Source organism: Aotus nancymaae, unplaced genomic scaffold (assembly GCF_030222135.1).
Source record: "Aotus nancymaae isolate 86718 unplaced genomic scaffold, 86718_ANA_hifiasm-v0.15.2.pri h1tg000131l, whole genome shotgun sequence".
Classification (NCBI taxonomy): Eukaryota; Metazoa; Chordata; class Mammalia; order Primates; family Aotidae; genus Aotus; species Aotus nancymaae.
In genome coordinates, this window is record NW_026988546.1 from 8131984 (window position 1) to 8158346 (window position 26363).

At 42.2% G+C, this 26363-nt stretch overlaps 1 protein-coding gene across 1 annotated transcript in view; it reads left to right on the forward strand.

Annotated features, from left to right (window-relative positions):
* The window catches only part of IL1R2 (interleukin 1 receptor type 2), a 34014-nt gene extending 15034 nt beyond the window's left edge, over positions 1 to 18980 (forward strand). Inside the window, 9 exon segments of the mRNA XM_021677403.2 lie at positions 56 to 182; positions 1066 to 1330; positions 7013 to 7193; positions 10801 to 10975; positions 13007 to 13069; positions 14990 to 15125; positions 16554 to 16696; positions 18652 to 18783; positions 18786 to 18980. Of these exon segments, the coding sequence (XP_021533078.1) occupies positions 116 to 182; positions 1066 to 1330; positions 7013 to 7193; positions 10801 to 10975; positions 13007 to 13069; positions 14990 to 15125; positions 16554 to 16696; positions 18652 to 18783; positions 18786 to 18817 (1194 nt within the window). The 5' untranslated portion in view covers positions 56 to 115 and the 3' untranslated portion in view covers positions 18818 to 18980.
* The last annotated feature ends 7383 nt before the right edge of the window (positions 18981 to 26363 follow it).

The window sequence follows — 26363 nt, forward strand, 5'->3', positions numbered from 1 at the left end:
GCCCCATCTTCAAGGGATTCTCGGTTCCTGGTGACACTTTTGTCTCCTCCCCTAGACCACGTGGTGCCGTACTTCATCCTCCTCTTCCTGTGTCCTCTGGAAGTTGTCAGGAGCAATGTTCCGCTTGTACGTGTTGGTAATGGGAGTTTCTGCCTTCACCCTTCAGCCTGCGGTGCACACAGGTAAGAAGCAAACCCATCAGATGCAAAAGGACTCGCCTGCAGCTTTGCTGGGGAAAGCTGTTATCTAGTGAGGTTTTGTTGTCAGAAAGCAAACTGCCAGTTGAGCTCGGTGGCTCCTGTCCTGTAATCTTAGCACTTGAGAGCCCTAGGCGGGTGGATCCCTTGAGCCTGGGAGTTTGAGACCAGCCTGGGCAACATAGCAAGACTCATGTCTCAAAAAAAAAAAAAAAAAAAAAAATTAGTTGGGCTTGTTGGTGCATGCCTGTAGTCCCGGCTACTTGGGAGACTGAGGTGAGAGGAGTGCCCGAGGCCAGAAAGTTGAGGCTGCAGTGAGTGGAGATTGCATCACTTTACTCCAGCAGGGCAACAGAGTGAGGCCCTATCTCAAAAAAATAAAAAAGGAAAAGAAAAGAAAAAAAGCACGGTGCAAATGTGCTTGTCAAGACTGAAGAAGGGATGTGTTTGCCCTTAACAAAGTTGCCTTTGGAGTTTAACCACACAACACGCCAGAACTAAGCTTTTACTGTATGAACTCAGCCCAGATCTACTTTTAATAATGAGAGGTCAACAAACGAAAAATATGGCCATAGTTTTTCATCTTTAATTTTTTTGTCACCATAGAAACCTGATTTAGCTTTCTTCCCAAAACGGAAGTTGGAATGGATAGTAGCACTGAACTTGTTACTTGGAAATTTTGAAAGTATAATAATGGGGTAGAGGAGTTTAGTAGTACCCCAGGGTGTAGGTCATTTTGCAAGGGACAAATGACATCTTCCTTGCATGTGCTCCCTGCCACAATCAGGATCGGTCCCAGGTTCAGGGAGGTTTTATGATCTGCGCAGGTTTTGGACCCGAAGCCTGACCGTGTGCTCTCTGTCTTCAGGGGCTGCCAGAAGCTGCCGGTTTCGCGGGAGACATTACAAGCGGGAGTTCAGGCTGGAAGGGGAGCCTGTGGCTCTGAGGTGCCCCCAGGTGCCCTACTGGCTGTGGGCCTCTGTCAGCCCCCACGTCAACCTGACATGGCATAAAAATGACTCTGCTAGGACGGTCCCAGGAGAAGAAGAGACACGGATGTGGGCCCAGGATGGTGCTCTGTGGGTTCTGCCTGCCTTGCAGAGGGACTCTGGCACCTACATCTGCACTACTAGGTAAGCCCCTCGGCGCAGGGCTGGGGAGGTGATCCCAGCAGAATGGAGCTTTTGAGGTTCTTCAGTCATGATCTGGGTCTCAGAATCCAGTGTACAAAATACAAATCCAGTGAATCCACATTGTGTCCCCCTTGCCGTTTCTGACTTGGCCCCCATCCTACAGCCTCATTCTCTCTCCATTTAGTCTTTGCTCAAATGCCACCTCTTTTGAGATAACATCCCTAGCCATTTTAGCTGACACAGCCCTCTGTCACTCTCCTTACCCTGCCGTAGTTTCCTTGATAGCATTTTCCCATCGGACACAACTGTGTGTGTTACCGGATTTAATGTTTGTCTACCCCTTTAGAATGTAAACTCTGCGAGGGCAGGAACTTGGTCTATGCCGTTCACTGCTGACGCCACATGGTATGGAACTGAGAAACAGACAGAATAAGATTTTACTCTGAATAGGATTTTAGAGCTGGGTGAGACCTTACGATTAAATTAGTCCAAGTGCTCATTGTAAGGATGAGAGAACCACGCTGGCTTAGAAAGTTTCCCAGGTGCTGGGTGGTAGAGCCGACACAGGAACCCGAGTCTCTTGGCCCTGGGTCCAGTCCTCCTCCCTCTTTGACCTGTTGCTTTGTTCCCCTTTAACTGTAGAAAAATACACGTGACACAAAATTTATCATCTTAAACATTTTTTAGTGTACAGATCAGTGGAACCATCACCACTATCCATCTTGAGGACTTTTTCATCCTGCCAAACTGAAACTCTGAACCCAATAACTCCCTGCTTCCCGTCCCTCCAGCCTCTGGCAACCACCATTCTACTTTCTGACTCTACGATTTTGACCACTCTACGTACCTCATTTAAGTGCAACCAGTCTCTGTGACTGAATTATTTCACTAGCATGATGTTTTCAAGGTTCGTTCATGTTGTAGCACGTGGCAGAGTTTCCTTCCTTTTTGAGGGGAAATAGTATTACTCTGTTCTATGGATGTACCACATTTTGTTTGTCCATTTATCCCTCCAGGGACACTTGAGTGGCTTCCTCTTTTCAGCTATTGTGAATCCAATATGAACATGGAAATGCAGGTATCTGTTCGAGTCTCTGCTTTCAGTGCTTCTGGGTATAGACCCCAAAGAGGAACTACTGGACCATCTATTAAGTTTTTATTTCGTTTTGAGGAACTACCACACTGTTTTCCATAGTGGCTGTGCCATTTTACATTCCCCACCAATAGTGCCCAAATTCAATTTCTTTGCGTCCTCACCAACACATGTTATTTTCTAGCATTTTTGATAATAGCTCTTCTAATGAGTGTGAAGGGGTGTCTCGTGGCTTTGATTTCCATCTTCCTAATGATTAGTGATGCTGAGCATCTTTTTATGTGCTTATTAACCATCTGTGCATCTTCTCTGGAGAAATGTCTACTCAAGTCCTTTGCCCACTTTAAAAACTGGATTTTGCTGCTTATTGTTGAGATGTAGGAGTTCTTTACATTCCCTGGTTATTAACCTCTTGCCTTATCAGACCTATGATTTAGAAATATTTTCTCCCATTCTCTAGGTTACATATTCAATCTTTTCGTAGTGTAATTTGTTACACGAAAGGTTTTAATTTTGATCAAATCCAGTTTATTTTTTTCTTTTATTCCCTGTGCTTTTGGTGTGAAGAAACCATTGCCCAATCCAATGTCATGAAGATTTTCCCCTTTGTTTTCTTCTAAAAATTTTATAGTTTTAGCTCTTATGTTTTGTTTTTTGATCCATTTTGAGTTAACTTTTGTATACAGTATTAGATAAGGGTCCAGATTCATTCTTTTGCCCAGGGATATCCAGTCTCTCCAATAGTATTTGCTGAAATGACCGTCCTTTACCCATTGGATGGTCTTGACATGTCCTACTGCTTCTTGATGGATGACGTTTTAGGCCTAGTGTTGGTGATCTTAAAAAGTTTCTTGGCTTAGTTCTTCTGAAAGGCTTAGGGACAACCCTTGGCTTGATAAGGAACTAGTGTTTTTGGCCTCACTCTTCAGCTGCTGCTTCTGTTCCTCCAAAGGGTCTGCTTACTCCTTCTACCAGCTGGCTTCAGAGTCTCCAGATTTCATAAAATCATTTGATTTAAGAAGAATTGTACCTAGGAATATGTACATTTAGAAAAAGAACTAGATAAATTATGTTCTTAGCACAAAGGAATTACTGGTGAATGGAAAAATTTCAGACCACATCAGCCCCAGTCCTAAGCTGGGTGTATGTATGTCAGGGGGTGTAGGGGGTGGGAGGAGATGTGAGGTGGAGGGTGCCCTCTGTGTGTGTGTGTGCGTGTGCATGTGTGCATGTGTGAAATTGAGAATCTTTTCAAATCAAACCCAGCTTGACACTACCATCCGTATGCCTAGCCCCAACTACAAGCAATTCAGGGACAGTTTCAATCCTGTCAAGGAAACTTGCCTAAGAAGCAGGCAAACTATCTCCCATTCTTATGCCAGGAAAGTGTGGATGTCTGATTTTACAATAGCTATAAATGCACGTTTCTTCTTTCTTTTTCATGGTAAAAGTTCTCATTTTCTCTAAGGAGCCCTACTAGGAAAACTTCACAGTGTAGTAAGAAAAAATGGAACCCAGAGTCGAAAAGACGGATGGGAATTTAGCTCTCTCACTTCCTATCTGTTGAGACCTTGGGTTTATCACTTGACTTTTATGGGTGTTAGTTTTCTCCCCTGTAACGAAGTTTGTTGAGAGGGTTATGTGAGATCGCAGCATGTGAAGGAGCTAGCGTGGGGTGTGCTATGGTAGGTGATCAACACATACATAAAAATTTCCTCTCCTTCCCAAAAAGCAGTCTACATGACTACTGAAGTGAGACTGTGCAAAAATCAGGGAGATGTGAGCTGAGTCCTGTTTGTCTTAAAGTTTGTTTTTATGCTCAATTTTTGTAGGGAAAAAAAGAGCTGAGATATAGGGGCAGTGGAAATCCCAGTGTGTGTCAAACTTTCTTTTCATGATGGGATGGTTTACCTGGCTGACCTCTAATACTCTGTCAACTGTAAGACTGGGGTTCTAAGAGAGTAAGAATCACCAGCATTTGCCATAATATTCTTTAGCATTGATGGTCATGAGGCAGGAGGCTGCCCTGTTCCTGTGACTGTTTAAAATCTTGTGACCTAGAACCCACATGGTGAGTCAGAGTAGGCAAGGATGCAAGCCATCAGAGAGGTCAGGATTTGAGCAGTAGCTGCCTGGGTCTCCTTGCTTGGCACCCTGCAAATAAACGCCTTACTTTCTACCACTGAAAAAAGAAAGAAAGAGAAAGAAAGAACAAAAGAACAAAAAGAAGGAAAGAAGGAAGGAAAGAAGAAAGAAAAAGAAAGGAAGAAAGAGGAAAAAAGAAAGAAAGAAAGAAAGGAAGAAAGAAGAAAGAAAGAAAGAAAGAAAAAAGAAAAAGAAAAAGAGTAGGCAGGCAAGGTTATGCTGCTGTAACAAACAGCTCCCAAATCTGTGGCTTAAAATAACAAATACCTCTTTCTTACACATGCAACAGGTCCATTGTGGGTTTGCAGACTCTCAGGGACTCAGGCTGAAGAAGCAGTCATTGTCACTAAAAATGTTATTGATTGGTTGCTAGAGCAGAAGAAAGCATACTTTGGAGGGTCTCTCATGGCTGTTACAGCTTTCATGTAGAAGGGTCACACATACAACTCATGAGCTAGGAAGAGTCATATAACTACACCCACCCACAGTGGGGATGAGCACATGTGATACACCATGTGCTCAGAATGGGAAGAACTGGGCCTATTTGGTGAGCAGCACTACTGACGACTATCATGCGTTTGCCATGGGTGTGTCACACTACATGGGGAATGCAAGTGGTGATCAAATTACCCCTCACCACTCTTCTCTTCCTTTGAGTTATTTTCATGAGGTTTCTTGCTCAAGGGGAATTACAAGATCAATAATGTGAACAGCCTTGTAACTTTCAATATGTCTACTAAGTTTGGTTTCTAAAGATAGTGTCCTGATTTATGGGTTTTCCCAGAGCCTCGTTGGGCTTCTCATTTTGGTTTGACCTCTTTGTAGTTGCACAGCCCACTGAATTTCTGCACACCTTTTTTCATATAAAAATGATATAATAGTAATTCCTACTTCATGGGGTTGGACTATAAGTGAAATAATGTGTGCAAAGTACACAGCACAGGGCCTGGCCTGCATCTGCTCCCTGCTGGCTACCTGCTCTGTGACTGTTACTCAAGTAGTCCCTGGTCTTTAGATTTGTCCGTATTTGCCTTTATTCAACTCAGTGAGATTATGCATTTTTCAAGGTGAGAGTTAACATCTTGCATTTCTTTATGCATAAAATATAATATTTGTTTATCTATTTTCATTTTTTAAGCTAAACATAATATAGATATTGGCCTCATATATTTAAATTAATTCTTTTTACTTTGGGGTGATAAACTTTTATTACTTTTCTTTCACTTTTTTAAAAAACATTTTGTTACTGTTTTGGATATGGATGGTTTAGATTTTGCTGTGAAAGTAATTTTTATTCCTATATGTAAAACCCATCCTCATTGTCTCTGTCAAAGTCTCAGATGTCTTAGGTGGCCAGAAATTTAGCTGAGATAATTAAATTTTTATATTTTTCTTCTTAAAAAAGTAGTTTTAATTACTGTCTTCTCTCCTCCACCCATTTCCCCCAAATTTTCAGCAAGGTTTTGCCTCTCCCCTTTTTCCAGCTCTAAGGTCTTATAGAATTATGGCATTGAAATAATGGTTAAACTAGTAAAATAATAATAATAATAATAATCAAGCAAACTTACCAAGTTAATTTCCCATGCAGTATTGCAAAAATCTTTTATGGGTCTTACACTAAGTTTCCAGCAGTTTTCTAAAATTAGACTTCAGTTGATAATTCCCCAAAAGAGCAAAGGGAATACTCCTTTTCACGGAAACAGTGGCTCTTGGGAAGCAATCTCTCCATGTGGATGTGGTTTCCTGGATCATGAAGTTGGAGTATGTGGGAGCTGGGCTCAAGGAGCTCCAGAACCTGGAAGCCTTAAACCCTTTTGAAGAGGACTTGGGGATTTCTTAATGAACTTGGTGGCATTAGAAATGAGCTTGTAGACAGTCCTTCATGAAAAACACGGAACATGCCTTTTCTGTATAATTGTGTTATGACACTTTTCGTCTCACAAGGGTTCAAAAAGATCAGGGACAGAAGTATTGCAATATAGATGCTCCCTGACTCACAATGGGGTAAATACCAATAAATCCGTTGTAAGTTGGAAATACTGTTGTGAGAAATGTACTTGATACACTTACCTTACCAAACATCATCGCTTAGCCTAGCCTTCCTTAAATGGGCTGAGAATGCTTACATTAGCCTATAGCTGGGCAAAGTCATCTAACACAAAGCCTATTTTGTAATAAAGCGTTGAGTATCTCATGTAATTTATTGAATACTTCACTGAAGTAGGGTTTCTACTGAATGCTTATTGTATTTGCAGCATTGTAAAGTCAAAAAATCCTAAGTTGAACCTTCTTATGTTGGGAAACCATCTGTACTAATCCAGAAAATGCAGATGCAGATTTTAGTAGAGTTGGAGAAATGATTCTTAATTTCATTTAGCTTTACTTTTATTTTGGCTTGCCATTCATCTTTTTTTTTTTTTTTTTTTTTTTTCCTTTTAAATCAGAAATGCCTCTTACTGTGATGAAATGTCGATTGAGCTCAGGGTTTTTGAGAATACAGATGCTTCCCTGCCGTTCATCTCATACCCGCAAATTTTAACCTTGTCAACCTCTGGGGTATTAGTGTGCCCTGACCTGAGTGAATTCATCCGTAACAAAACTGACGTGAAGATTCAATGGTACAAGGTATGGCTTTTAAAATTGCCATTTTATTAAAATGTGTTTTCTTTTTTTTACTAGCCATAAGAAAAGACGTAAAATATTGATTTTCTGAAGACAGTGTGCACGTGCGTGCACGCACGCGCACACACACACACACGTTTGCTGTTCGTATCCGTGAGTTCCACATCTCAGGATTCGACCAACCTCGGATTGAAAATATAAAAAAAAACAAGCAAAATAACAATACAATAAAAATAATACAAATAAAAAACCCAATACGGTGTAACAACTACAGTCGCCTGCTGCATAACAATGTTTCCATCAACAATGGGCTGCATGTACAATGGTGGTCCCTTAAGACTGTAACGGAGCTGAAAAATTCCTATCGCCTAGCTGTCTTCACATCGTAGTGCAAAACATTACCTTTTCTATGTTTAGGTATGTTCATATATACAAAAACTGACCACTGTGATCCAATTGCCTGCAGTGTTCAGGACAGTAACATGCTGTACAGTTGTCGCCTAGGAGCAACAGGCTGTACCATGTCATCTAGGTGTGTAGTAGGTTCTACCATCTCTAGGTCTGTGCAAGTACACTCCAGGACGTTCACAAAATGAAGAAATCACTTAACCCGCTTCTCAGAATTAGCCCCATTGTTAAGTGACACAGGACTGTATTTATATATGCCATTTACATTGTATTAGTAATCCACAAATAATCTAGGGATGATTTAAAGTATATGAGAGGATGTCCGTAGGTTATATGCAAAGACAACACCATTTTATATAAACACCTTAAGCATCTGTATTTTGGTACCTGTGGGGGATGTTTCCTGAAGCCAATCTGCCAGATACTGAGGGATGACTCTTTTTTAAAGAATTTTAAAGAGCCATAATTAATATGTTCTATTAGTCCTTATGTGGCTTGGGTAAAAGTGCTTGAAATAGTGATTTGTGAAGACAGAGTACATAAGAGCTGAAGGAAAAAATTTTTTATTCTATTTGTCTATATGAATGTAGAAAAGTTTATATAACACTTTTATAGACATATTAAAGGAGTTTTTTAAAAAAGCACATGATGGCCAGGCTCAGTGGCTCACACCTGTAATCCCAGCAATGTGGGAGGCTGAGGCAGGTGGAACACCTGAGGTCGGGAGTTTGAGACCACCTTGGCCAACATGTCAAAACCCCGTCTCTACTGAAAATACAAACATTAGCCGGGCGTGGTGGTGGGCACCAGTAATCCCAGTGACTCCGGAGGCTGAGGCAGGAGAATTACTTGAGCCCAGGAGGCGGAGGTTGCAGTGAGCCAAGATCGCGCCATTACACTTAGCCTTGGCGACAGAGCGAGACTCCATCTCAACAACAACAACAAAAAGCACATGACAACAAACCTTTGGGTTAAGGGAGTAAATATGAACACAGTTTGTTCCCTTTTCTGGTTGAATAGTTGTTATTTGATGTGTTCGTTTCTCCTAGTGAGAACATCAGATATTGCTTAGGTAGACCAGGGGCTGGAAAACTATGGCTGGTCCCTGGAATCAAGTCGTCTCATGGATTTGAATGGCTCACAAGCCAAGGATAGTTGTCACTTTTTTAAATGTTTGAAAAAAGTAAAAGAAGAATATTTTATGATGTGAAAATCACATAAAATTAAAATTTCAGGGCCTGTAAATTAAGTTTCCCTGGACATGGCCACGTCTTCTGTCTAGACACTGTCTGTAGCTGCTTTTGCACTGCTTAGCTGTGACGGAGACCCTGGAGACTCTAGGGCTCAAAATACTTCCTTTCTGGCCCTTTCCTGAAAACACTGGTCAACTTCTGATAGAGACCCTAGACGATACTGAAAAGTACAGTTAATGGCTTAATCATTGATGGGAATTAACCCTTTAATCAACAATAGGTTAACAGGTTAAGTAGTTGGCTGGTATTGTAACTATGGGATCTCTATATAGGATATCGATTTAATATTGGCAACTTTGAAATCATTTCCTGAAAGCAGAGGAAAGTAGCTCCTATAAATAAGCTGGCTGAACTCTAGAATGCTCTCTCTCTCTCTCTCTCTCTCTCTCTCTCTCTCTCTCTCTCTCTTTCTTTTTAAATAGAGGTGGGGTCTTATCATGTTGGCCAGGCTGGTCTTGAACTCCTGGGTTCAAGTGATCCTCCCACCTCAGCTTGCCAAAGTGCTAGGATTACAGGCGCGAGCCACCAAGCCCAGCCTAGAATACATTCTCTTTTGGTTTGGAAAAAGCATAAAGAGGACAAATCAAAGGTTTTACCTGGAGAGGAAAGAGCACAGGCTCTGGCATCAATGGGTCCAGGTTTGAAACTCTGTTCCTTTTCTGACCTGTTGTGTAGCCTTTGCCTAGTGACTCTACCTCTCTAACCTGTTTCCTCTGTAAAGTGGCAATTAGTAACTCCCCCGACGTGGGATTGTTTCAAAGACTAAATGGAATGATGTGTAGGAAGCACCTGGTGCAGTGACATATAAATGGTGCGCAATAAATGTGCAAGGACAAAGATGTCATGGTGGTGCTTAGTAATATTTATTCCTTTCATAATAATGCTACATATTACTGAGCATGTACTATATCCAAGACTTTTCTGAACTCCCTTACGTGCAATCCAATGAAGCAGGAACTGTAAATATCTCACCCTCGCCTTTTTTTTTTTTTTTTTTTTAACACATAAGGACTCATAAGGAATGTTCCCAAGGTCGCACAGCCAGTAGATGGTGAAGTAAAAACTAACCCAGGAAGCCAATTCCCATATACTACTGGAATGACTGTGTGCTGGGCCCTATTTGGCATTTTTCATATTTGACTACTCATGCTTAGAACGATGAAATCTCTCCTTTTAATTAAATATGTTCTAAAGTGGTATTGTGAGCCATGTGGCAATTCCAATTTTATTTGTGTTCTCATTCAGAGTAAGTCTCTGAAGTGACTCAAGGTTACATTTGACTACTGCAAACTTTGAATAATCACGATTTTGAAAGCGATGTCTCTGAGGACATTGTGTGCTCATCAGGGTGTTTTTAGACATCCCATTCAGCTCTTTCTATTTCCTGGAGGCCTTATTCTTGAGGATTGTATTCTGCGGAGACCCCAGAGAACCTTCTGTCCATATAAAAAGTATGGCCTCATTTCCCCTATTTAGTTTTTCTTAGAAATTTTTCTCTTACTGACTCACAAAATCAAAATGCTTTTTAATTACTGCAACGTCATCTCTTCTGAGCATTGTTGTCCAACTCATGATGACTATTTAATAGTGCTCTTCCCAGATACTTCCTGAGGCCTGAAGGTAGCAGTTAGGACATAAATATATTCGTATTTTAGATGGCTTACTTTGTCAAAGAAGAGTTAGTCTCTTTTATTTCCCATAGGGCCTAGACAAATATGCTCTAACTATTGTAGTTAAGCAAATCTAGCACTTTTATTGGTTTTATATGTTAACAAATTCCCTCCCCAAATGTACAGTTAAAAGTACGCCTAAAGTACAAAACTGGCAAAGTAAACACCAGGGCAATCTTGGATTGCAAATCCATCACTGGTTGATAATGATGATGCAGTTCATAGCCGCTGAGATGTATATTGGTATAATGTAAACTTAAAAAAACGTTTTCCCTTAAGGATTCTCTTCTTTTGGATGAAGACAATGAGAAATTTCTAAGTGTGAGGGGGACCACTCACTTACTCGTGCACGATGTGGCCCTGGAAGATGCGGGCTATTACCACTGTGTCCTGACATTTGCCCACGAAGGCCAGCAATACAACATCACTAGGAGTATCGAGCTACGCATCAAGAGTGAGTACTTGCCATTGAGGCACCAATCTATCCCAGTTCAGTAACAAGCATGCGGAGAATAAATGAGGGTGCATGTAGAATTCCTTGCAGGTCTTTGGAATAAAGGATAAGGGAAAACAGATCCGTCAACTCTCCTGAAGCATCAGGTTAATAAGACATGTGATACTTTGAAAGGTATCAATCAGGGTGTTATTTGGAGGAAAGGTGGATGAATTGGGCAGGTTATAGGGGCAAGATGAAGGCTAAAACACACCACGCAAGAGGGCCAAATGGTGGCTTCCTTGGAAGGTTCCCTTGGAAAGTCTCCTGTGGAAGCTTTGTACCTACAGGGCTAGAGGTCCCCATATGCCGTAACTTTATGTATAGTTCTAGGATACTAAGATTTTTACTGGGTATTCTAACCAGAAGTCTATGCCTTGCATGTCCAGTGGAAATCACTTTTTATTTGTTTTCCCTAAGGTGGATCTAGCTGCCCTTAATAGCAATATTTCAAATAGAGCTGCCATTGATTAAAATGAATTATGTTTGAAATGGTGTTGTGAACAGTATTGGCTAGTGGTTCACATTTGTTCAACATTTACTCCATCCTCACTGTGTGCCAGACATGGAGCCAGGTGTAACCACGTGTAAATCCTGGACTTTGCCTCGGAGAGCGGGCCACTTTGTTTTTTATAGTGAATAACGAACACAACTAGGATCTTTTAAGAGGGTTTCAGAGAGCTTTGGAGACGCACTAAGTTTAAAAATCAGTCTATGAGGGCAAAAGAAATATTTTTCTCACAGAGAATGCAGAGATTCAGTTTCACCGCGTTCTTTCATGGACTGAAGTGTCCTGATTGTGTCTGTTGTACAGTCCTGTGAGGATTCGTTCATAACAGCTCCTTGTTCCCGGACAGGCCAGTGCCTGAGCCGTGCTGAGCCTTTCAGTGGACCGGCACGGTCCTGTCCCTGCGATACTGCGCAGGAACACTAGGGGGCAGCCGCCCTACATGCCTGCCTGTGTCGTGATCCTCCCGGGATCTCAGTGGCTCTCAAGGGATGGCCCTGGGCCAGCCGCGCTGCATCACCTGGGTACTCAACAGACGTATAAATCTCAGGTCCCGTGCAGACCTACTGATTGAAACTGGGGCTGGGGGCTGCCATTTTTGTCTCACAAGCCCCCAGGTGGTGCTGGGGACCCTTAAGTCTAAAAAGCACTGAGGTCCTGGGGGCTTCTTTCTATCCCTGGATGCCCCAGCTCCATAGGGCCGCACGTGACTTGGAGGGGAGGAAAAGGCGTCTGGCTTTGGTGGAGAAGCTGTTTGCCCCTCGGGCTGTCCTGCGATACTGTTTAATGTGTACTCATGTCAGGATTTCAAAATGCTGTTTAGTGGAAATGAGGATGATGAGGCCGGTCGTGGAGACAACTCACAGCCCTCACCCCCCAGGTGTCCTTTTTGCTCATTTCAGGTGCCTCGTTTCTTTATGTTGGCTCTAATCCTTTGGAGATCCACTTCTGTCTCTCCAAAGAGTTTCTCTCTTCAATTAACAAGACCTCTGTGGCCGAGGCTAGGTTACACACTACCCTTCCAAACAGGCTGTTCTCGAGCCCTGTGCCTTTTCTAGAAGTGAATCTTCAGTATTTTGTGGCAGGCACTTTGGAGAGGTGGAGAAGATATTTTAGGATAGATTGAGTTTCGGGGAAAATCTATCTCGTGGACCTCATAAATATGACTCTTAAGATTGTGTTCAGGAAGTCTGGGAGGGGAATGGTTAATTGTTTATCACAGAGCAAGGAGCAAAGACCTTCTGTCAGCGGAATGTGTGTTTAGCTGTGGCCTCTTCCAGTAATCTCTCTGCTGGGAAAGGCATTGGCTGAGGATGCTCGATTTTGTAGAGAGCCTGTTTCCTTTGCCAGACCAAGGCTGACTCTCATAATGACTGGCCATACTGGAAAGGATAAGACAGTTAATTAGCCAAACAATGGGGCTTAACTACAGCTTCAAATGAAGGCTTTCCTAATGGAATCTCTTTTCCTTACATCTTTCTCAGAAAAACAAGAGGAGACCATTCCTGTGATCATTTCCCCCCTCAGGACCATATCGGCTTCTCTGGGTAAGGCCGGCAAGGACCATGCAATCCACGCACTTGTGGCGGTGCCTGGTATCCCAGTGCAGGGGGTTTGGGACCCTCGTGTCTGCTGACTGTACCTGCCCCTTGGTGCAGTGCTTGGGTGGAGACCTTAGCACTCCAGTGTGTGAGGCTGGAATAACAAATGTGAGGGAGTATTTCCCTTTGGCCAGTTTGATTAGAAATGGCATAATCTGAAAACAGGTATAGTTCGCTTCATGCAGAACTTACCTGCAAAAATCTGAATGTGAAATTCTGAACGTTCTGGCAGCAGTTATTAACTGCATGAGAAGATAAACAGCATGAACCCCAGGCATAGCCAGCACCCTTGGTGCATTTAAAATAATTCATATTACCAAAACCTGGCTGGCTCTCTGCATCTCTCTGAGACTCCATTTGTAAAGTGGGCTCAGCAGTGATCAGTTTCTTGTTGCCAGAAGAGCTGGTAAGCTGGTTGAATGGTGCTATGAAAATGACCAGCGGGGCTTTCTGCTTTTCACGCCATGTGGTGCAGTGCATCCTGGCCAACACAGGTCCACACTGGTGGCCAATGAGGGTATGTAAGTGTGCTGTACTAACAGCCTTCTGATGCTAGCGGTGGGAAGGAATTGATGTTTATTGAGCATCTACTGTGTCCAATGGGATCTCATTCAATCTTAATGTAGACCCTGTAGGAAGTTTTAGTTCTTACATTTTTCACAGGGAAAAAGCCACCCAGGGCATCATGGTGGCTCAGTGGAGGCCAGAAGGCCACCCTCCGAGTCAGGCTGGAGTTCAGATTCAGGTCTGTGTGCCTATAAAGCCTGCACCCTTTTATGTGTTTGCTTCTGGGTAATGTTTTTGTAGGTCTGATACTCATTTATGAAACCCTGGCTTTTTCCTTTTGTTTAGTGGTGGTTTAAATTTTAAATTTGAATTGGAGGCCATAGAGGAGGAGGGCGTTAGTGCAGTTGCTGGGACTGCTGGCTGGCACTTGGGTTGCCACTGCTACAGTGCAGTCCCCATAGCTGCAGCTCTGGGAACAACCACCTGGAAATCTGGGGCAGTGGGCACACTGGGCGATGCCTACTGGAGCCCCCATGTTCTGGATCCCTAGGGCTTTTCATCCAAGTTCCCTTGCCCAGTTCCCAATCAGTTGCTTTGAATGCACTGGAGTGGGTGATGGGCCCACATGACACCGATTAATAGGTTGTTATGGCTGAGGAAGATCTTTAAGGTCATGGGAGTGGCACAGGATGGAGGAGGGATGGCATTCTGAACCCATGGTGGAGCCAGGTGCTTTAAAAGACATACCACAGGGAGGCATATCATCCACGAGGAAAAAATGAGTGAGAAGGATTTCTTCTTTTCCTTCTACTCTTCTTGGTGAATGAAAAAGAAAAATAATTTCCTATCATTGAGGCAGGGGGACCCAGTACATCACATTGCACAAATGCAGAGCATACTGTCTACAGAAAATACAGAGTTTTTATGAATGGTTGATCCTCACTCAGAGCCATCTGGGAATGGACAGTTTCCAGGAGAATCATTAGAGCCAAGACCAGCCTCAGGGAAAGAGACAGAATCCACACATGATCTGGATTTTCTGAGGTAATTGAAGTGAGTGGCCGAGACTTGAATTCAGAATGTCCCCTGGGAGCTCAGGGGCCTTGGTGAAGCCATTGAACTTCAGGTGCCTCTTGGTTTTCGCCTGCCGTGAAGACCAGTTGTAGGAACCGGAGGCACTTCATAAATAGTAAAGGTCTATGTGAACAGAATCATTTGAGAAAACTAAATTTTCTCCTAAGGAAAGAATTGGCTGGTGAGGGGTGTTTGAGAAGCCGAGGAGGGACTCAGGGCTCAGGTTTGCTGATGGGTGGGAGGGGCTGGTTCTGTGGTTGATGTGCTGTGCCTTGCTGTCCACAGGGTCAAGACTGACAATCCCATGTAAGGTGTTTCTGGGAACCGGCACGCCCTCAACCACCATGCTGTGGTGGACGGCCAATGACACCCACATAGAGAGTGCCTACCAGGGAGGCCGCGTGACTGTGGGGCCGCGCCAGTAAGTGGGCCAGGGTCTTCTGTTGTGAGACCTCTGTGGGTTTTGCACTTCCTTTCGGAGACAGTTATCACTATGACCCACATACCACATTAAAAGTCACTTTTTTTTTATTCCAAACTGTTGAATGTTTAGGATTTAAAAAATGGAGTTTTGCTAAAAATTATCTTGAGAACCAAACTTTCTCTGTAAGTACTTAAAAGTTGAGTTGCAGTTGACATGTTGGTATTGATATCGCATTTTGTAGCTGTTTAATTAAACATTGACCCTTTGATTTTTGTAAGTTAAAACTATTTTGGGTTAATACCTTTCCATTTTCCACTCTGCGACCTGACTGTCAAACATTTTCATAAACCCTTAAAAGGACCCTGAGACCTAGCCACAGTATCTATAGTGCTTCTTTTATTTCTCAGGGAACTGTGGGCTGCCACACTCTCTAAGCAAGGCTAATAATAAAAGAAAGAAAGAATTCAGTTCTCATAAGCAGTGATATCTAGAAAATCTTTTCTCACTTGAGACTAGAACAATCAGACTTTGTAAATGGGAACTCTTTGCCTGTGAGGGAGACCATTCAACATCCCAAATTGTAAAGTATTTTAAAAATTACAGTTTTGATACTTTGAATTAGCCTGAGCTTTTGCTTGCCAAATGGTTGTGTTTTTTTGAAAGACTTATCACAAAAGATGTTTCTGGATGTAATTTAGTGGATAAAAGCTATGTGTGGTTAGCACAATCATGTGCTTGCAAGTTCTCGTTGTGAAAGACTTGGCCACAACTAAATGCCCATCTCAGCTTACTCATACGATCCATTTACTTAAAGGAACCTATGTTCTCCCTACAAATAAAACAAAAATATTCCTAGTGGATCCACTCATCCATGCTTTTATTCATACTAATAGATAGTAGTGAGGTGTCTACAAATTCCTCTAACACTATGAATGCAGCCATCCTGGCCAGAGCCATTCCCCTGGGCTGTCTGCAGGTTTCCAGAGTGAGAGTCAGCAGTAGAGATGACAAGAGGAGGCACCACTGAGGGCTGGAGTCCTGGAAACTCCCTGCCCTTCAATATGCAAGTGATTTAATGGTGAGAGAGTCAAGTTTCCTCAAAGTAGACGTTTCTGTTCCCACGACTGGTTTTCTTTGTTCATTAAGGGACTTAAAGATGAACTTCCCCGTCATCTAACCCTGTAGTGTAACAAGTATTTAATTCCAGTGACCACCATCTTCAATGACATTCAGGCCTTCAGGAACAGGCTTAGAAACTGTCCCAAATGAATAATAAGTGTGGTGGCAAGTGCTCCTAACTTTATGAAACTTTAAAACAATAAAAGCACAATGGGTACTTCTAATGGAGAGTGTTTGGATGTCTATGTTGTAAAAGAGAAGCTTGCGTTTGATACATCATATTTAAGTGAATGTTTTGTAACTCAGGGAATATTCAGAAAATAATGAGAACTACATTGAAGTGCCATTGATTTTTGATCCTGTTAAAAGAGAGGATTTGAACATGGATTTTAAATGTGTTGTCCGTAATACCCTGGGTTTTCAGACGCTACGCACCACAGTCAAAGAAGGTATGTATGTATTCTGGGGAGCACTAAAGGAGAATATAACATGTTGAATGTTCCATGGATACTAGACAAAGCTACTCATTCTCTGCGTGATTCCACAGAAATTCCCTTGCATTGCCTGCTAGTGGAGAGCTGAAAAGAAATTTCCCATTTTTAAAAGATTTTTGATAGGGTGGAGGCTGGACTTTGGGACATTATGCTCAAATGAAAAATTTAAATAGCAAGATGACTTTTGGAAAACATGAAATGGTTCTACAGTAAACTTCGAAATACTCTGTCTGCATGTGGCTCACTGATCACCTGTCTTCGCATGACCTTTAGGGGTGGGTGGATTGTTCTTTATCTTGAAGATGAGAAACTTCACCTCTAAGAGCTGGGGATTGGGAGCTACCCAGGGTTCAGGGCAGCTCTACAGTCAAAGTCATTGTATGATAGGAAATAGGTACAAGGCCACAGTCTAATCAATCCAGTGTTCATTTAAGGACATTTAAAAAGAAGAGGAGAACCCACATGATCACTTTTGATTAACTTGATTTCATGCCAATGTTTAATTGTTGAGCGGGAGGAAGAGGCGCCTTGAATGTAGTCTCTGTTGACAGCCCGAAGCTAATGGCAGGCAAGCCAAAGTGATTCCCAACTGAAATCTCAGTGATGCCTTCTTGGGCAATCTTACAGCAATAACACAAATACAAACTGCTCCATGTTTCCATGTTTTGCTGGGGAGGCAGCCACAGACACAGTGTAAACTGGAAAGCCAATGATGTGTTGTAGCCTCAGGGCAGGGAATGGCACTAGCGCATTTCCTCCGACTGTGCCCTGTGCAGCAGCAGCCTCACACTCAGCTGAGCCACTGGTTACAAACACGGATCTCCACCCTGTCAGATTCTCCTAGGGAAAGGCTGAAGCCTGCGGACTCAACAAACTCCCTTTACAGTGAAGTTTGAGAACTAGGGCACACATGAGAAGGGTGGTGTTTCAGATAATTTCCAGACAAGCAGGCTGGGAGAGAGATGGTGGTTGTATGCATTTAGAAATGAAGGATCCCACAAAAATCAGAATGTACCCTCTAGGGGTTAGATTAGTGAGCCCAAGGCACCTGTGGTTTGTCTGGCCCTCATTTTAAAGGCTGGGAACCTTTAAAATTTTCCATAACATGAGCACCCTGCATGTGGCTGGCCACGACTCATCTAGGGAGCAGAGGCTGAAAGCCTTTCAACAAGATTCAGAGGTAGATTCTCTTGCCCAGAAAATTACAGCTGAACTTACTTCTAATCTTTGTGGGATTTTAAGATGTGAGAATCCTCTGGAGCAACAGGCTGAGGTTGTGTTGATTCCTGGATGACTAAACAGACTGTGGTGAATAAGAGCTTTAAAATGCAGATTTCCGGTCTCATCAACAATGTGTCTGATAGCATTCTGTTCTCACATTTGCTTTTTAACTTCTTATTCAGCATCTCTTCCTGTATTTCCATAACATAGAGATGCGAAGGAGCAGAACATAAAATAGCTGGACCCAAGCAATTATGTTGGCCCCTACAGCTCCATTATTCAAAATTTATTTTTCTTTGCTACTTTCTTTGATCCTCCTGACACCCATGCTCATTGGAAAAGGGCAGATTGTTCCTGGCTCCGTAACAGTTGGCAACTGAGACATAAACAGACAGCATCTTAAACACACAGTGTCCCACTGTTGGAACAAAGTTAAACCCTCAGCACTTGGCCACTTACCCTGTGAGGTTTCTAACAGATGCCCTATCTTGCTTGTTTCTCTAATGCCACAGACATCATTCTCAAATATCCTCCATCTTGGTGTGAGGGATGTGTTTACTGGAAATCAATGCACGTTTATCAAGAAAAGCAAACTCCAGTTTCTTTCTTGTCTGTACACCTGCATTGCCCTGTCCTCTTGTGCAGTGAGAGACTGTTCAGCCCCTGACGTGACTCTGTTCTTCCCACAGCCTCCTCCACATTCTCCTGGGGCATTGTGCTGGCCCCACTTTCGCTGGCCTTCTTGGTTTTGGGGGGATTATGGATGCACAGACGGTGCAAACACAGAACTGGAAAAGCAGATGGTCTGACTGCGCTACGGCCTCGCATCATGACTTTCAATCCTATCCCAAGTAAAATAAATGGAATGAAATAATTCAAACACAAACTCCATATGTCCTCTCTTATGGAAGTGGCTGTGTCTTTTTGAGGGACTCTGTTCTTTGCCTCAGTTGGCTACCAAAGTTGCTGCATTTATAGTGGGTTTGTAGTAAAGGAATAAAATCTTACATTGTTTGTTTTTTTCTAAAAATGAATGACAAGAGTAACTGTGCCTGTGAGTGGGTGTGACTCTGCTACCTGTGACCTATTTAACAGAATGAGGTCCCCTTAGGCCTGCATGAGAGTGGAAAACATCTACATGAGTTTGACATTCATTCAACATAAACATATTATGAGTCTATTTTGACTAGACTCTATGGGAGGTGTTGTAGATACAGTGATGGTTAAGACCTAGTTTGCCTTTCAGGAAGCTGGATGTTCATTTTGAGAGTGAAAGGGCTTTCCAAAAAATAGCAACTAAAATCTCGTGAATTCTTAGAAGAAGACACACATTAGAGTGTATTAGTGAACTGAGAATTAGACCCAACTTTATAACAAGTTTGAAAATAGAAGGAAGGGCATTGAGATAATTGTAGACAAATTGAAAAAAATGTAACAGAGCCTCTTTCATATCACTTACCAAAAATAAAATCCAGAGAGATAAATGAGTTCAATTAAAAAAAAAAAACAAAAACCTGCAATGGCAGGAAAATCAGCACGGCTGGCGACTCTGCCTTTCAGGTCTCTGTTCAAATGTGACCTTCCCAGAGGCCTTTCTAAAGTGGCGCCTCCTTCCTTCCTCTCTGTCCCCTCACCCTGCTTTGTATCATTGTAGCTTTTGTCACCACCAGACCTTCCAGTATAGATTTGCTTATTTTCAATTTGTGTTTCCCACCCAAATGGAAGATCCGTGAGGGCAAGAGATTATTTTGGTCCCAGTTGTATTCCCAGTACCTCAAAGCAGGCATTTAATAAATATTTGTAGAAGAAATGAAGATGGGATGAACTCTCTCGTTCATTACCAATAGACTTGCAAGAGTAAAAGTGAGTAGGCTTAATTACATTATAATTTCTACACAATAAAATAACAAAAGCCAGGTTTAGAAGAAATTGTGTCAGACAAGTTCAAGGAATGAATAACTATCACATAAAGTTGCAGAGAAGGCATGTGTCTTAGCCTGTCTGGGCTGCTACAACCAAATACCATAACTTGGATGGCTTGTAAACAACAGAAATGTGTTTCTCACAGTTTTGGAGGTTGAGAAGTCCCACATCAAGGTGCCAACAGATTCGGTGACTAGTGAGGGACCACTTTCTGGCTGAGAGATGGCTGCCCTCATGACTTACTCACCTCCCAAGTGCCACAACTCCTAATACCATTCACTATAGTGGGGGTTAGGGTTTCAACATAGGAATTTTGGGAGGACAGAAACATTCAATCTATAGTAGCGTCATCACCCTAACAGATGAAAAAATGTGATTAAGGGATTGCAGAAGAGACACACTTAGAGGAACTCATGAAAAATGACACTTTCAGTAAGAACCAGGGAAGGTAAATTAGAGCAAATTTGAGATACCAGTGCACTCACACACGATCAAGTGTTTTAACAGTTTTTATGAAACACTTCTCACACCTGTAATTCCATTTATAATTTGGTGCCAGGAAGAAGAAAGGCAACATGAACCAAGTCAGTTGGGTGCTGGGACCAACTTGCATCTTCTTGCAAGAGCCCAGGATGTGCATCCCTTCTTGACTCTGTTCAGTGATGTCATGTTGGTAGCTTGTAATCGGTGGCCGTTGTGGAGTATTTACACCACAGAAATTGGCAGTTGCCACAAATCAGCACTCTCCTCTGCAGCATGTCACAGTGAGGTTTGAGAGATGCTCAATGATGCTATTCCTGGGAATTTAGCTTAGAAAATAATTTAATAAAAGAAAATCGTTAGATATATAAAATAATTTAATAAAACTTTTTACTAAAAGTAAAAATGATGAAAAATTATATAGCAATTATCAATTATAATGATAAATATTTTAACAATCAAGTTATCAAGATTGTGAGACTTAAATATTTACAATATTAAGGAAATTTTTTTTTTTTGAGACAGTCTCACTCTGTCACCAGGCACCAGGCTGGAGTGCAGTGGCACGACCTCGGCTCACTGCAACCTCCACCTCCTGGGTTCAAGCAATTCTGCCTCAGCCTCCCAAGTAGCTGGGACTACAGGCGAGTGCCACCACACCCAGCTAATTTATAAATTATTTTGTACAATTTTTATGGTTACAATATTGACATTTGTTTGCATCTAAACAAGGAGAAAACTTAAAAACATGGACTTTGAAGACAGACTTCGTAAGTTCAAGTTCAAGCACTGCCACAGAGTGCCTCTGTGGTCTTGGGCAAATCCTTTAATCTCACAGTACATCAATTTTCTCATCTGAAAAATAGAAATAATCACAATTAACTTAGCTATTTAGCTATATTTTATATTTCCATTTTTTCTATTTTTCTTCTTCAACTAAAGTAACTGTTTAATAAGCAAAACATAGGAGGGATAGACAGAAATACAAATGGTTCTACTTAAGACTATGTGCTGACAAACTACAGCCTGTGGGCCAAATGCAGCCTGCCCTCTGTTTCTGTGAATTAAGAGTATTAGGAAACAGCCTTCCCTGTTTGTTTGCAGATTGTCTTTGGCTGCTTTTGCTCTTTGAAGATAGAGTTGAATAGTTGAGACAGCAAAACCTAGAATATTTACTTTCTGGTCAATTACAGGAAACGTTTGCCAACCCCTGGTTTAGGTGAAGGAGGTTTTGGGCAGTTTTTGACCTTCGCTTTTCGATTTTCCTATTGTCATCTCCTCTTCCCTTCTTCTCCTGTTTTCTAAGCATTCAGGGAGGGAGAAGTATGGAGGGGCTGGGAGAGGCCTTTGAACACCTTGTTAGATTTTAACGATGAAAGGAGAGGAGAGCGAGGTTTGAGAAGGAGGATTTGGTGAGGACGTTGCACAGGGAGCTTTGGGTGCTTCTGACTTTTCTTTATCTTCAGGCTTGGGGTCACACGGCTTGCACCTCTCTTCCTCCCTTGGACTTTTTCAGTGCTCTTTGGAGTCACTCACTTTAGAGTCTGGCAGCTTCAACAATGACCCAGAAAATGAGCTGACTGCAGCCAGAGGAGAACCACCACCCGCTTTCAGACTCTGCCGTGACCTCACGGGTCTCCCCTCCGCGATTTCAGAAGCGTAGGGTCACGCTGGCTGAAAAGATGTGAGATGATCGGGGAGTTTGGAGGGCTGGGTTTACACTAATATTAAGGAATAAGCATGATATTTGCATTGCTACATTTAAAAAAGGTTATTATCTAAGTGGCAAACTAAATTTTTAATGGGTTATGTCTGAGATTTGCTTCAAAATTATCCAGTGGTGTGTGGCAGAATAGATGAGATAAGATTGGCCAAATGTTAGTAATTGTTGACCCTGGTGACGGCTGCACCCTGCTGCCTTATATCATTCTCTCTACTTCTGTATATGTTTGAAAACGTCCATAATAAAGAGTAAAATTCAGCGCAGAAACAACTCAATACCTGCTAGACAAGAGAATGAGCGGCTTTTATGAGTGGTAAAATGAACTGCAATGAAAAACAACATGAAACGATATGGATAAATCTTGGATATATATTACTGAATAAATTTCAGAAACATTTTTTAGAATGACGTCCTTTTATATAAAGTGAAAAACAACTAAAATTAACATGCTGTCTCTAGTATATGTGAAAGCATATATACTCACACAAGTGTTTAAAATGTAGTTTTTGTTATATATATGCTCTTAAATATAAAAATATGTGTGTGTGTGTGTGTGTGTGTGTGTGTGTGTTTGGATACTGATCACATCAGCATTGGGATGGGCTAGGAAAACATAAGCTTCATTAAGTTCTGGATCTCATGTTGGATAGCAGATTATTATTGTTTGATTTATTATTAAACAAACAGATAAAAAAAAACCAACCTATTCAGGGACCGGTGAAGAATCTGTGTCTTGAACTGAGGATTACGACTAATCTAATTCTGTGTCCCTGAATTCAAACTGAACACACAAACAGATGGCCAAATGAAGCAAAGTGGTTTCTTTTCTTAAAGTGGCCAATCTCCTCTATCTTATGTTGATTCTATTGTTTTAACTTTCTGTAGGTGATTTTTTTTCATCCCCTACCCTACAAAAGCTGAGGAAGGGGGTAGTAAATAGTGTTTGGAAACCTCACACTTCCATGCACTGCCCACAGGGAAAACACACGTCTTATGTAATAAGTGCCACTTCCTCAAGAACTAAGGAGATGAGCAGACATCAACAACAGAAGCCAAGAATAATGTATGCACTAAAAAATAAATGTGATCTGTCAAGTATTTCGAATGCTATGAGAATATATAGGGACTCTTCTACAGAAAGGGCAGGATGTGTGTTTCTTGTAAGTTTCTCAAGGCAGGAGCCTTCTTGCTCCTTGATGCAGCCCAGCACCGGGCACTATGTCTTGCTGTGGCTTAGGTGTTTAAGTGTCTGCAGAATGGATGCAGCGTGTGTTACTTGGATTTTCCCAGCCTGTGTTAGCAAGTGGGTCCCATCAGTGTAACTCAGCTAAGTTTCTCTGCTTCTGTCTCTACACTCAGTCCTCATTGTTTTTTTCCATGACGTCCTGCCAGTAGTTCACTTGGACAAAGGTCCCTCGTGTTTTGTGGTTGTTTTCCTGTTCTTGTGGTCCTCACCCATTGGCATCTTTGCCTATGCCACCCTTCAGGGCTACTCATTACTGCTACTGGGCTCCAGGAAGGCACTGCCACTCCACAGATGGCACTGCTTGGGGGTGCCAGTGGATAAACCATCCAGATGCCCCCTGGGCTGTAGCCTCTGCCAGCTTCGGTGCCTGGAGCCAGCCTGTGTACTCCTGGAATCTCCTCCTTCCTTGGCTCATGGGGTCAGCCAGACCCCGAAGCAGGGATGGTAGGCTAGAAGCCCCCTCCCACAGGGCTCAAGCACCAGCATGTTCTCCTCCACCTGGCATGCCTGCAAAACCCACTTCCTCATTCTTCTTCAGACAAGCAAAGCAAAACAAAGGCTCCTACAAAGAAACCCCAGAACCCACTGGCCAGTGGTTTTTCAGAAATTGCCCAGACTACAGTTACCAGATCCTTGGTGGAGGCCGAGCTACTGGATCCAGGAGCTACTACTCAGCCACCTGCCAGGATAAGGGGACAGAAAGCTTTAGATAAAAAAGAGTGGGAGAGAGAAAGCAAGAATGAAGGAGGGGAACCCAACATTTAAATGTCTACAATGTGCAAGGTTTTACATGTTTTGCTCAATTGAATCCTCAAAAAAATAAAACAAATCCACCAGGGAAAGCTTATAATTCACATTTTAGAGGTAAAGAAACTGAAGCTCACCTGATTTAAAAATTACCTCCTAGAGTGTGCGGTTTAGATGTGCAGCAGCAATGGGCTTCTTAATACTGAATCCCCCCCGGATTTGACAGCTGAAAAACAGCTGGCCCAAGCAGTGGCTGGTCTGAGTCAAGGTTACAGCCAGGAGCAGAGCAAATATTTGCTTTCCTGGGGGCAGACTAGTTACCACGAAGAGAGGAGAAGAGCTGAGCCACACACATGCAGTTTCTCTCCCCAAACCTGCAGAAGGCACATCTGGAATCTAGGGGACCCAAGGGACTGTAATAAGGATTCTTTCACAGGGAAGAAGCATCAAAAGTGGAAACCCAGTGTCCCTGTCTCCTACAGTATTTCTCAGTTTTTTGCTCTCTTAGCCTGTGGACTCCCCAGCCAGCCTGTGACCAATCAAGGCGTCACTGTCCCACTGGATGGAGGTGAGGCATATGGCATGCGGTCCTGCCACCTGGTCTGAGGCTGCTCTTCCAGGAACAAAGAGTGCGTGTCCCTGGATCCTTCTGAGCCCACTGCAGGGGCAATGTGAATTTAGTGCACAGAAAGCACAGAAACAGCTAAGAACAGTCTGTGAATTAAATTAGTCTCAAATCCATGCTATACCTCAGGTCAACTCTTCACCTTGTTATATTTCCCACCCCAAATTGATGTTTTGACATACAGGCTTTGTCATTCAGGTTTGGTGAGGCCAACAGATCAGGAGACAATAGTGGAATGTATCATAAAATGATAAAAGCTATATATGACAAACCTACAGCCAATATCATACTGAATGGGCAAAAACTGGAAGCATTCCCTTTGAAATCAGGCACTAAACAAGGATGCCCTCTCTCACCACTCCTATTCAACATAGTATTGGAAGTTCTAGCCAGAGCAATCAGGCAAGAAAAAGAAATAAAAGGTATTCAATTAGGAAAGGAGGAAGTCAAACTGTCTCTGTTTTCAGATGACATGATTGTATATCTAGAAGACCCCATCGTCTCAGCCCAAAATCTTCTCAAACTGATAAGCAACTTCAGCAAAGTCTCAGAGTACAAAATCAATGTGCAAAAATCACAAGCATTCCTATACACCAATAACAGACAAACAGAGAGCCAAATCAACAGTGAACTCCCATTCACAATTGCTACAAAGAGAATAAAATACCTAGGAATACAACTAACAAAGGATGTAAAGAACCTCTTCAAGGAGAACTACAAAGCACTGCTCAATGAAATAAGAGAGGACACAAACAGGTGGAGAAACATCCCATGCTCATGGTTAGGAAGAATCAATATCGTGAAAATGGCCATACTGCCCAAAGTAATTTACAGATTCAACGCTATCCCCATCAAGCTACCAATGACCTTCTTCACAGAACTGAAAACAACCACTTTAAACTTCATATGGAATCACAAAAGATCCCACATAGCCAAGACAATCCTAAGTACAAAGAACAAAGCCAGAGGCATCACACTGCTGGACTTCAAACTATACTACAAGGCTACAGTAATTAAAACAGCATGGTACTGGTACCAAAACAGAGACATAGACCAATGGAACAGAACAGAGACCCCAGAAGAAGCACCACACATCTACAACCATCTGATCTTTGACAAACCTGGCAAAAACAAGCAGTGGGGAAAGGACTCCATGTTTAATAAATGGTGTTGGGAAAACTGGCTAGCAATGTGCAGAAAGCAGAAACTGGACCCCTACCTGTAACCTTACACTAAAATTAACTACAGATGGATCAAAGATTTAAACATAAAACCTAATACCATAAAAACACTAGAAGAAAATGTAGGCAAAACCATCTAGGACATAGGCATAGGCAAGGACTTCATGACTAAAACACCAAAAGCAATGGTAATAAAAGCCAGGATAGACAAATGGGATCTAATTAAACTCCAGAGCTCTGTACAGCAAAAGAAACCATCATTAGAGTGACTCGGCAACCAACAGAATGGGAAAAAATTTTTTGCAATCTACCCATCTGACAAAGGGCTAATATCCAGAATCTACAAAGAACTAAAACAGATATACAAGAAAAAAACAAACAACCCCATTCAAAAGTGGGCAAAGGATACGAACAGACACTTTTCAAAATAGAACATATATGAGGCCAACAAACATATGAAAAAATGCTCATCATCA